The sequence below is a fragment of the Lagenorhynchus albirostris genome, chromosome X (assembly GCF_949774975.1).
Source record: "Lagenorhynchus albirostris chromosome X, mLagAlb1.1, whole genome shotgun sequence".
In the NCBI taxonomy this organism is placed as follows: Eukaryota; Metazoa; Chordata; class Mammalia; order Artiodactyla; family Delphinidae; genus Lagenorhynchus; species Lagenorhynchus albirostris.
In genome coordinates, this window is record NC_083116.1 from 92,503,877 (window position 1) to 92,517,357 (window position 13,481).

The window sequence follows — 13,481 nt, forward strand, 5'->3', positions numbered from 1 at the left end:
CATGGGTTGCTTCATGGTATATATACAAAAGTATTAATTACTGTGTAAAGCACTCAAGACAATGATACAAAATGCTTAAAATTGATGACTGTTTGCTGTTTCACAAAGACCAATGTAATTGCATCCCTGGCGCTCTTGGAAGACCGAAGTGACTCCACCACCCCCTCAAATTCAGCACCTCTTCCCGTCCACTGCAATCCATCCGGTTGTTGCTCCACTGAAGGTGCTCTGGCAAATGTCACCAACCATCTTGTGCCAAATCCAAAGAAATCCATTTAATCCTCATCTTTGCAACATGGAATGGTTACTTTTGAAAAACTTTACGTGTCTAAGATCACCCTGGCTGGTTTCTTTTAGCTTTCTGCTCCTTTGCAATCTCCTCTCCCCTTACATGCTGACGTTCCTAGGTGGGTATTTGATCGACCTCTCCTCACCATACAGTTCCTGTATGATCTTACCTCCTCTGGCTCTAAGCACCACCTCGATGATGGACAGCAAGATACATGGTTCCGGTTCAGGTCTCTCCTAATTTCAACTACTTAGGTGCGTTACAAGCAGTTCTACTCTGATTTTCCATTCTAGTTAGAAGGGCCTCCACCCACCGGTAGACATCTAATGGGTCCTGTGGACTTTACTTTTGTCTTCCAAATCTGCGCTCCTATTTCCATCCTCACAACATCCAAAGTCCAAGTCCAAATCACCTCTTCCTTGAATTTCTGTGTTTTAGAAATGCCCCTCTAGCAGCAATGTGGAAGATAAAGCAGGCACGAAGACTACTGCAAATTCAATGCTGTTCTTTTGCTTAATTCTGTGCATGGTTCCACATTAACTACAGGGTAAAGTGTAAACATCTCTCATGGCAGAGGAGGCTTTTCAACATCGGGGGCTTCCACTCTCCAGTACACTCCTCTAATCCCTTAGTCAAAGTTCCCAAATCCTCTTGCTCTAGGTGTGATACAAACCCTGCTGAAATGCAAGTCCCAATCAATACTATTCACCTTTCTTATCTCTTCTAGGTTCTGCTTGACATATTACATGAATCTCCCATATGAGGTGCATGTATGAAGAGTAAAAGGCAGGGATCACATCTTATTCAGATTCTTTTTTAGGAGATACTAAATAAATATACTGACTAAATGAAAATACACATGATAATTTAAAGATTTAAGTTCTGAGAAGCAGACACTTCATTTAATGTAATTTCATAATATTACGTGATCTTTTATTTCAGTTGCCTATTACTAGTAATTTGAGAGTCCCAACTGTCAAATACTAATTTGGAAAAGTGACTTAGATTTTAGTTCAAAACACAGAAGCCAAAATTTAATTGATTTAACTTAAATGGGTTAAACAAGTTAAATTGCTATACTGATGGTGTAAGAGTTCCTGTTTAGCTGGTGACAACGAGAAAAGAATATGATTTAGTTCTCACTTTCTGGATCAACACCTTTTTTTAATATGTCATATAATTAGTTTCTTTCTGTAAACAATGTGTGTGCAAATGATGCAAACTCATTTCATTATTAAGGCACCCAGATAGTGTGTGCTTAGCTGGATTTACCTATATAAGCGGTAAAAAGAAAAGAGAGAAAAAAAGCATGCTATTTCTTCTGCAACCTGAAAAATGTAAGTTATTAAAGCAGTTAAATTGAAGAAAAGAAAGCAGTTTACATAAGACTCTGTTCATCTAGTTACACCTCAGACTAATGTTGATAGGTTTGACTTGTCTCTTATCCTCTACCCATTCAAACACTAAGTGAGCAAGTATTACTCTGAACCTTTAACTTCCAAATATTGTATTAGTGAAACACCACTAAATTACTCTTAAATGTCAGACAACTTATGTTAATCTTGGCAATAAACCATCTTAATAAAACCATAGAAAAAATGAGACACTGTGTTAGTAAGATAAACTAGGAATGGTTAAGGAACATTTAGACATAGCTTTAGCATTCTTATAATCTTTGCTTCTGGATAGTTGACGTACTTTTTTTTTTTAATTAAAGTATAGTTGATTTACAACGTTGTGTTAATTTCTTTGACTTGCAATTTTTATTTGCAAAAATGTTTTGTCTTTTTTTTTTTTTTTTCTCATTGGCGATACGTGGGCCTCTCTCACTGTTGTGGCCTCTCCCGTTGCAGAGCACAGGCTCCGGGACGCGCAGGCTCAGCGGCCATGGCTCACGGGCCCAGCCGCTCCGCGGCATGTGAGATCTTCCCGGACCGGGGCACGAATCCGTGTCCCCTGCATCGGCAGGCGGACTCTCAGCCACTGCCCACCAGGGAAGCCCGTCTTGAGTTCTTTTAAAAAATCAGTGGTTAAACATCTTAAGCAGCACTTAGACAAGCACTCTTGCTTCTTAACTAAAATTTGTAATTATTTCCTTCTGAAATTTTAAGAGATGATTGCTGCTAGTAGATATTCAAATTCAATTATTTACCAAATTATTAACTAATTGGATAAAATATCTCTGTGCTTTAAAGCCTTCAAACGGTTTCTAGGAGGACAACATACTCCACAACTATCTGAAAAAGAGCACTTGTTAATGCAGTCAGCACAGCATTTCACCAGTTAGGATTATAAATTCTCTTTAGTTATATATAACTTCCTTTACAGCATTCTCTATGCGCCTTCATTGAATATTCCTGGAAAAACCTTAGAGAGAACAGCATGATAAAATGAGAATATGTGCCAAATACAAGGTACCATTATTATAAAATGAAATACTATTGGTAATTAGAAGTGACGTGTTAATGCTAATATAGCTTACTATATTTTATTAGTGATGTGGAATTGGAAGACTCCCTCCCCTGCCCAAATCATGTCATGCAAGCAGGAAAGCATGAAATGTCAAAACTGCCTAACATTAAAAAATAAGTCTCTTAATTTATTTGCATTCTAAAATAGAGCCCTTCATCTAAATCTTTTTTTCCATATAAAACACTACTAAGTGATGTACAGGATTTGTCAAGCCCATAGAACATTCCCTTTGAAATCTTAAGTTCAATCACTATTTGTTTTCTACTATTATACTACATTTTGGCAGCAACTGTTTATTGGTCTGTCATTGCAGTAATTGCAACTTAACAATAAACCAGTCTGACATTTTAGGTCTTGAAGATACATACCATATATATTTCTTTAAAAATAATCATACTTTTGTAAGCAATACTTTACAGTAGACACCTCAAAAATCTACCATAGATGTGAAACTTAAAACGAGAAAAATTTAAGCTCTAAATCTTTATACATATATATCCAGATTTCTATATATATTATATATACATATACAAGTATATATAAAATATATATAATCAGATTTGAAAAATGAACAAAAACTGGGCACTGTACATAAAGTCTTTTTAAAACTCAAACAATAGAAACCTCTTTAAACATTAAACAATTTTAATAAAAGTTTCTGTACAATGCTAAGCAGTTTTATTTACACATAGAAAATGTAATAGGAGTAGTGTTTGAAATTACAGAACTCCTTAAAATTTCAATGGCAGGTAAATCTGGAAAAAATAACAGCATTCCATTCACAAATATTTTCAAGCAATAAATATGTATTTATAAATAGTGTAAATTTACATCAAGATTAGAAACAAAAATCACAAATCTGGTTTATTCCTTAGTCTATGTGCAATCCATTATCTTTGTGACTTGGCTGTTAATTTTTTAAACTTTTTATTTAGGAACCAAAAGTGTAATAACCGTCATGGTTTCAAAACAAGACAGAAAAACATAAAAGCAGTAAAAAAGTTCCTTACCTAACTTTTCACATTAAAAAAAAGTTGACCAAAGAAAGACTTAAAATTGCTAACTACCTTACAAAGAAATGACCAGCTAGGCTAGTATTTTTTTCCAAGGAAAATTCTGAAGGGGGAAAAGATAGATGAAAACCAATTCATCAGCCCAGAAATAGAGAAATATAAAAGAGGTTGTCTTCAAGTCAGTAGTCTGTATGATGTTGCCAGTTTTGTCAGATATATACAAAACATGGAAATTATTATTTTTTTTTCTGAAGTACAGCTGATCAGCTTTGTGAGAGTCCTGGAGTAGGAGCAATGCTCTCCCCTGTCCAGTTGGTTGACACTCCGCACTTGGAAGGTTGCATAGACACAGTTTTCAGCCAGCAGCCTTACGAGATAGCTACAAAAACCAGTGGTGCAGAACTGGGTTAGTTCCTGAATAGCAGAAAAGTTCTCATTTAATGTCCATGGAACAATATCAAGATGAGGAGGATGGTAATGGAGGAGCCTGAAAATAAAAGTAAAGTATGTTACTTTGGTATACAAATTGTTAATAGTGTTCCCTAGCTCCAGGTTACAAACACAGCCTGTGTATGAAAGTAAAGGAAATAACAATTCTCAAGAAAGTTCAATGGCCTGCCACACTCTGTCAAGCAAAACCAACCTCCCTTACTGTCTCCCACCTGGTCAATTTTCCTAAGAGTCTGAGACCATTACCCAACTCAGCACATCCACATTTTTTGGTACTTGTTCACCAATTAGTCAAAAACTCTTAGAATGTTATTAGGTTGACCATTTTTTGAGATTGCTTAAAAATATAAAGAAGGCTTGTGGAAAATAATATAACAAATCAATTATGATTTCATTAGTGACTTGCTTCAGAAGCTAACTCAACTAGATAATAAATTTTGTTTAACATATTCCAGATAATTTTCTTCTTCTTCAAGCAATCCTGAAGACCATTCAAGTGAAAGTATCAGGAGCTAAATTTCAAAAGTTCAGTTTCTGATCACATATGTAAGAGAAAAAGTACTGAGGGAATTCAACAATTCTCTTCTATTCATAAAACTACTGATGTGCTAGAGTAAAATGCTTCCCCCTAAGCATCTGCTGTTTAAAATTAAAAACTGTATGCAATTTATAAAGATACTTGAATTTCATAAGGTTATATAACATTGCAGGAAGTTAAGCTCCATCAAATATCCCCATAAAGTTAATACTTTTGGCAAGGACAAGATTTTAAATAAATACAATTAGCTCTAAAAGCAGAAGTATATTTAAAAGCATACATACTGATTCATATTGTGGACACTAATAACCTATAAACACAAACATTTTATCAACTGAAATCAAATGACATAAAGGATGTGACAGTGTTCTAAAAGCACACAGATTTTTAAATGTAATTACTGTGACATTATTTAGGGCTGGTCTCACCCAGGAAGAAAAGTGAAAATGAAATATGCCAACTTCATAGGAATAAATACCTGGAAGTGGAAGAGGGGGAGTGATATGTTTACTCATGCAATATCTGACGAGCCAAAGGAAATTTTAAATATTTCATTACCTCCTCCTTATCAGGTGGCAGAACAAACACTGCTGCTTCCCTATCCAGCTAACTATATACTCACATGTTGATTTCACTTACTAATGTAAATTGGTCATAGACTTGCATCAGGTCCTCCATTTTGTACTGTTCTAGCACCACAAAATTTTCCAGGTTTCCACTTGTTTTTCGTGCACAATCTTGGCAATGCACTATGTAGGTCTTTTGAGAATTGCTCTCATTAGTGACAAAAAGCAGATCAAAAACCTCCACCTATTTATACAAGAGAAAAAGCATTCAATAGAGACAGTAGTATTTATTTATTGTACTACTTTAGTATAATCATAGAGTTCTACTTCACATGGAGTTGTGGACTGGTTAAGAGTGGGTACTAAGAGTTAAGAGTGTTTAAGAATCTTTAATCAGGTTTATTTTGCACCAGACCCAAAGACATGGGTGGTAATGTCTATTTAGGGGAGTGACCTTGGGGAATGACATATTCATTACAACCACTGGCAAAAGCCTAATTCAAAAGTTTGATAAAAGTCAGCCTATTTATTTGTTTTAAATTCAAAACATTAGTATACAATCAGATGAAAGTGATCATTATTTTCCTTTTACTTCTCAATGATAGTACTTATCACAGGGCACTGTATATGGATATTTGTCTTCCCCAATAGACTGAGCTCCTCAAAGATGAAGACTATGTTTTACTCATCTTTGTAACTCCAGAGCATATCATTTCACAGTGCTTAGTGCTTAGCCAAACTTCAAAACAAACTTGTTGAATGAATATAATCTGATTATTTTACAGATGAGGAAACTGACAGGTAAGTGACAGTAAGTGAATGTTCAGCTATAAGCCTCATGTTAAGGAGTATGAGTACAATCAAAAAGTATAGTCATGAGTATAGCATGATTTTAGAAATAATACCTCTGTGTTAGAGAGACTGATGAGTTGCTAAGGCTCAAGCAGGATAAGGAATAACAGTACAGAATAAAAGTCATTCTCAAATACTGGAAAGCTTATACATTCATTTTTCTGAGGTATAACACACCTAACTAGAATCTATCTGGTCTCCCAGATAGATTAGCCAGGTTATACAGCATTAAAATAGCTGATAGATAGACTGAATCATCTCAAATAAAAGTCAACATCAGAATTACAGAATTTCAAGGTCTGGAGTAGATCATTAATATCCCTGGCTTTGGCATATCCTTGAATGTATTCAATGAAAGAAAATTCTCATGACTTCATGTCTTCTTTGAAGTTATGTTAATTAAAATCCCAGAGTTACCCATGTTTTCCATTACTATCAGTGAGCAACAACATGAACCTCATAATCTGAGCTACAACATTTGTGAACATCCTTCAACCTGTCCCTCACTTCTGCCATTTAATGAGTTGTCTGATGAATTTTACCTTCGAAATATTTTTGTACTCCTCTCCTTCTTTAATATTCCCACTGCCAGGTTCTAGTCTAGGCCTCAGGATAACAACTCTTAACACCACTGCAAGAGCTTCTTATCTCCATCCTCTCCAATCACTTTTCCAACTTGGGTGCCTGCCCAAAAACTTTTGATGGCTCTATGACCTCCGAATAGATATCAAATTCCTTAAAATTATTCAAGATGCTCTGCAAACTTCCTACCAACTAGGCTTATATGTAGAATTTACATAGTCTGTGTTCCAGCCACATTGGACTATTTACCGTTTTCTGAAGAAACCATTCCATTTCCCATGTTGTTCCTATAGCTCATAACAACATTCATTCTACTTCCAACTGTCATCATTTTTTAGTCCGCTAAAGTCATACTCATCCTTCAAGGATGGACTCAAATGTTAATACTTTGGTGTACTCTTAGGCCAATACTAGAAGGAAAAAATTAGGTCATTTTCTCCCTTAGTGTTATCCTAACAGTAAGACCAAGACCAACTTTGCATTCACCACAATCTCATATAACATTACAACTATTTGTAATTTGTCTTCCCCAAGTAGGATGTAAGCTCCTTCAGAGCAGGTACCATATCTTTGTTTCTGCATCGCTTGCAAGCCTTGGCCACAGGAGAAGATTGACCCATGTACTGTGAATTGTACCAGAGAGGACTGAACAATGATCTGCCTGGAGCTATACTGAACTATATCCACTTTACTGGCATCTGTATACATCTGGACTGTTCCCAGTTTAAAATCTCAAGACTAAACTTGACGCTTATCATCTGTATCGGTATCCATGGGGAACTGGTTCCAGGACCCTCCATGGATAACAAAATCCAAGGATGCTCCAGTCCCTTACAAAAAGTGGCGTAGCAACTGCATATAACCTATGCACATCCTCCCCTATAGTTTAAATCATCTCTAGATAACCTATTAATACCTAAAACAATGGAAATAATTGCTGGTGCATGGCAAATTTAAGTTTTGCTTTTTGGAACTTTCTGGAATACTCCCCACCCCACCCCCTGAATATTTTCGATCTGTGGTTGGTTGAATCCACAGATAGGAACCTGTGGATAGAGAGAGAGGGCCAACTGTTACCTACCAGATAAATGACACTAGTAGATACTTTTAGAGTTAATTCACAGTTAGTGAAATGGCGTATCACCAGATTAAATTTTAATATAGTAGTTAAGTAACAAGACTGAACACAACAATTTCAGTAAAATGCATTACATAAAAGTACATTTTAAAAAATAACTATGGGGCTTCCCTGGTGGCGCAGTGGTTGACAGTCCGCCTGCCGATGCAGAGGACACGGGTTCGTGCCCCGGTCCGGGAAGATCCCACATGCCGCAGAGCGGCTGGGCCTGTGAGCCATGGCGGCTGAGCCTGCGCGTCCGGAGCCTGTGCTCCGCAACGGGAGAGGCCACAACAGTGAGAGGCCCGAGTACCGCAAAAATAAATAAATAAATAAATAAATAAATAAATAAATAAAAAAAATAAAATAAAATAAAATAAAATAAAAAATAACTAAAGAGGGCTTCCCTGGTGGCGCAATGGTTAAGAATCCACCTGCCAGTGCAGGGGACACGGGTTTGAGCCCTAGTCTGGGAAGATCCCACATGTCGCAGAGCAACTAAGCCCGTGAGCCACAACTATTGAAGCCTGCACACCTAGAGCCTGTGCTCCGCAGCCACCGCAATGAGAAGCCTGCGAACCGGAATGAAAAGTAGCCCCCGCTCACCACAACTAGAGAAAGCCCACACACAGCAACAAAGACCCAACACAGCCAAAAATAAATAAATTAAATAAATAAAAACAAAACAAAAAACTAAAGAGAAACCAAAACTGGAGAGGTAAGAGGTTTATAAAATAACTGTGGATAAGAACAGTTACTTACCTCACAAATGCTACAGTAATGCGCTGGCTCTTCTTTTGTTCGCCCATGCCAGATAATCTCTTTTCCTGCAGCAATGAGAGCTTCCCTCAATGTCTGACACTGCTTCAGAGTTCTCAGAAGACAATATCTATATTGTGGGGGGAAAATTATTTGTGACCAGCAACTGAACATTGAAAATTTTTAGCATGAAAGATGTATCAATAGAAGTAATGCCAAGAGATTGTTTTAATATCTGTAACCACATTTTTTTTCATCAATTTCTCAGATATTCTCAGATTTTAAAAATAAGGCCAATGCCCAGCAGGTCTGACAATGACAATATCAGATCATTTAAAGTTGAGAATAATTGATATCTGAATATCAAAATATAATAACCTGACACCTTGTTTAAGTGTAAGTTGCTAATTTTGGCTCTTATTTGGGCAAGTCAATTAACCTCTTTGGAAGTCAATGTCTCATCCTTGAAATAAGGGGTCTGAATTCCAGATGTGAACTCTATGATTCTAAGTAAGGCAGGAAAGCACACTATTTCTATCAACACTACCTAGACACTCATAAACAGCATCACTTATATGGCTGCTTTTGAAACTTTTGAGTATATAAGCAGAAAAGTATTTATGGATTTAGTCACTACACCATACAAAAAATGGTTTCACTGTAGTGCTGAAGAAGAAAAAAGACACTTCATTCCTTGATTTTAACTTGAAGATAATACAGTGAAATATTTCATTCATATTAACATAATTGAACTTTTCTTATGCCTTTTCTAAACTCATGATGCTAATGATATAGTGAATTCTCACAATTTGTGATTTTCCTATAGTTTGCTGTCACTACTTGGAATTATTTGCTAAGTTCTCTCACTTGGAACTACTAATATTTAAAGTATAATAAATAATAGCATATTTAATTTCTCTTAATTCATACTTCCTTGCTATTTTACAAGTTACTAGGTTAAAGTACTGTAACTTATCAGAACCCACATAAATTAAAAGCCAGCATAAAAAAGATTAAAGATATATGTAAAATTTGATAACTTATTTAACAAACATAAAACAACATCAACTTTATAGTTGTAAGGCAAACCCCTTAAGTATCATTTTCAAAGGATTTCTCTGTCAGTTTGGCTCCAGCAATTCTTGTGTGTTTAACTTATTTAGAAACAAAACAATGCTTTAGACTATGGTTGCAAGTCAAAGCTAGGACAGCTGTGTGTGTATGTGTGTATGTATGTATGCCAGGGGAGGAGCAAGTAAAAATTTAGATCATGGCAAAAATGGAGAGCATATAATTCAGATTTTGCTGCTAGCTCTTGAACAGAACCTGTTCCTCCCTTTTGCCCTCTGTGTCCTATATACTTCATCTCTGAAGGCACTGATCTAACTGAACAAGTTTTCCAAGCAGGGCTTCAAAATAAGGTCTTTTTCACAGGAAAATACTGCCTAAAACTCTGCAGTATAGAAAGATTTATATACTTACTTATACTTATAAATAAGTATAAGTAAGTATATAATTAAGTACTTATAAGTACTTCCTTATACTTATTTATATATAAGTATAGGAAGATTTATAGACTCCACTATGCTCCCATGTGGGAAAACAAACAAAAAATGATAAAACAATACTATAAAAATAAATAAATAAAAAATAAGAACAAGACAGGAAACATGGTATTAGGTACTTCACACATATTATGCCATTTAGGACTCTTAACAACCCTGTGCAGGAGGCACTATTATCTCCACCCCACAGATAAGAAAACTAGGGCCCAGAGAAGCCGATATTATAAAGCTATTTTTAAGTGGTTGGGCTAGGGGTTTGTAAAAGCAGAAAATCTCAAGTTTCCCCTCACTATCTTACACTGTACTATCTTCTTTCTGGTCTCTTTTCACATCTTCTTACCCACTTTCCCCTTTCTCTTTTGAAAATGAGATTCTTGGGGCTCAGTCAGCACAGTTTTCCCCACACACAGAGCCTTGGTTCTGTGGAGTATTATTCCACTCTTTAGTCAGCAAATGAACTTTCACTTCCAATGCTACTAACTGCTTTGGCAGTTAGATTAGACTGTAGTTTATAATTTATGGCTAGTTTGGTAGTTTCATCTAGAAAAAGGCAATATACTACTTTTCTGCAAACAATAAAGGGTTAGAGTTAGGGTTGCTAAGAATAAATACTAAGCCAACAGTATTTTGCTTCTGAAATCACAGCTCCAGAATTTTTATTTTGTGAGATACTGGAGTCTAAGAAAACCAACAGCTCTATTAATCTGATCTGACAACGAATAACCAAGTTGCGGTTTTCCCCCTGCCCTTATGGTTTTTCTGTAACAGTAAAATTTTTTGTTCCTTCCCATTTTCAAAGGGTAGCAGTTGGAACAGAAGAAGAATTGAGAGAGACAGAGGCTCTTCTGTAGTTTCGGGTTAGCAGATGCAAACTAATACATATAGAATGGATAAACAACAAAGTCTTATTGTATAGCACAGGGAACTATTTTAAATACCTTGAGATAAACCATAGTGAAAAAGACTATAAAAAAGAATGTATATATATGTATAACTAGGACTTCCCTGGTGGTCCAGAGGTTAAGACTCCGCACTTCCGCTGCAGGGGGCGCAGCTTCAATCCCTGATTGGGGAACTAAGATCCCACATGCCACGCAGTGCGGCCAAATATATATACACACACACACACACACACACACACACACACACACACACACACACACACACATACACACATATATAAAAAACTAAACCACTTTGCTGTACAGCAGAAATTAATACAACGTTGTAAACAACCACACTTCTATTAAAAAAAGAATTCAATTTGTTAAAAAAATAATAAATCACTAGCAAAATGTGTAAAACTGTAGAAGACAGAAGATGCTGCTTTAAATACATTTTAGGAACAGGGTCAGAAATGATTTCAGAGCTAGAGAAGCTGGGAATCAAACTTCCCTTTGACTTTTCAGGATCAGTCAGGATCAATCTGGTTTCAGGACTCAAGTACTGGTTTTAGTTGTTTGGATAAGACTACACAAAAAGGCAGGGGTTATTAAAAGGCAGATCTGGCTTGGAAGAAAATCACAAGGAAGAGGCTGACTGAGGGCTGGGTGTATTTGAGGTTACACAGAAGAATATAATCCAACCATAAACCCATCTGGCAAAGATGAAACCTAAAATGGGATGGAATTTTAGAAAACAGCTTGCCATAGGGGATAGAAATGAAAATATACTTGAAATATTACAATAAAAAAACTGAAGACAATAATATGAGGACAAACGATCATACACAGTATATTTATAAATCAACACATTAGGCAAAAGACAGACTTAGTATGCCATGGATGCTAAAAGGAGAGGGAGGCAGAACTCACAGTTTTCATAAAGTTGTCAATTTAGATGTGACAGGAAGGAGAAGTGGGAGGAAGGCACCTTCTAGGCAAAAGGAATTCCATGAGCAAAGGTAGTGCCCAGATTATTTAGGGAATAAACAACTGTTCTTATGACTTTAATCTTGGGATGACGTTTCTGAGGTAAGAGAACAAAGGAATGAAGCCAGTGATATTACTGGGTTGGCCAAAAAGTTCATTCGGGTTTTTCCTTATGACAAATCCAAACGAACTTTTTGGCCAACTCAATATATTACGTTGAAGTTAAGAAAACACTGGGAACTAGTATGACATTTTGGGGGTAACCTGACTACGTTTCCAAAGTAAGTTCCTAAATATCGGTGTGGAGACAAGATGAAGCATGGGTTAACTTGCTATGGCACTTTATGGTAACAATGGCAACAATGGTTAACCATATGGTAACAATCTCTGCCACTAAGAAGCAGATGATGTACAAATTTTAAAAGTATACCAAGAAGTGCCTTGCCTTGCCCAGTCTCTCTTACTGAAGGACCCATGTAGGCAAAGTGAGCCAACATGTGAGCCCTCAAGACTTCCCACCTGTCACTCCAAAGGTGGATTCCCCAGGACAACAGTGAGTGTCTAAATATCAGTAAGACATATAACAGTTTCATTTAAACCAACCACATGGCTGAAAATCAAGGTCTCAGTCAATGATAAAATGAGTATCTTACGAATTTTAAACTCTCAGATAGAAAAAACACGAATGAAAGCAAATATATGTTAACCACGAGAATGCAGAGTTTTAGAATTTTTAGATTTTGTTTGCTCAATATTATCACAAAGCATTGCATATTTAACTCAATGGTGTTATTAGAAGACTCCCAAGGACAACAGCACTAAAATCTATGCTAACTATGGACTGGTCTTCATGGCTATACCCTCTTATTCAATTATTAGGCCAACAGCCTATGACTACAGAGCTGCAGAACACCTCATATATCCATTTAAACATGGGAATCAAAGGGAAAAGGGAGTTAATATTTAACAGTCTGCTTTATTTTATACTCAAAACCTCGGTGCTTGTGATAAAGTATATATTATATAGATAGGGTAATAATCTATAATACGTGTGAAAGAAAAGGAGAAACATAAGTATTTTTAGTTCTAAAAGAGACTGAACCTAGACTAGGGTGTCCCTAACTTGTCTGGACCATAGGATTCATCTAGGCCATTCACTGTGAAAGAGATTCCCAGGGTTCTTCACACAGAGCTCTGAATTTATTTATTAGGAACAGAGTCTAGAAATCTATTTTAATAAGAGTCTTGGTTGATTCTTATAATTAGGCCAAGTAAGAACCAGTCAAACCTCTTACTTCATTAGAAATAATGTCTAAAATTTGTAACAAGATTTTTCAGCAAATCACCATGTTTTTATGATTAGAGCCATAAGAGATCAATCACAGAGAGAAAGCCAGAGAGTAGGAA

The 13,481-nt window shown here is 36.2% G+C and overlaps 1 protein-coding gene across 9 annotated transcripts in view; it reads right to left on the reverse strand.

Annotated features, from left to right (window-relative positions):
* Positions 1-3,388: 3,388 nt before the first annotated feature.
* Positions 3,389-13,481, reverse strand: part of KDM6A (lysine demethylase 6A) — a 209,390-nt gene continuing 199,297 nt past the window's right edge. For all 9 annotated transcript variants that reach the window (XM_060137954.1, XM_060137952.1, XM_060137950.1 and 6 more), the window contains 3 exons: positions 8,642-8,768; positions 5,402-5,572; positions 3,389-4,261 (listed from right to left, as the gene is read on the reverse strand). In XM_060137954.1, coding sequence (XP_059993937.1) covers positions 4,232-4,261; positions 5,402-5,572; positions 8,642-8,768 — 328 coding nt within the window. In that variant the 3' untranslated portion in view covers positions 3,389-4,231. The remainder of the gene's footprint in view (positions 4,262-5,401; positions 5,573-8,641; positions 8,769-13,481) is intronic.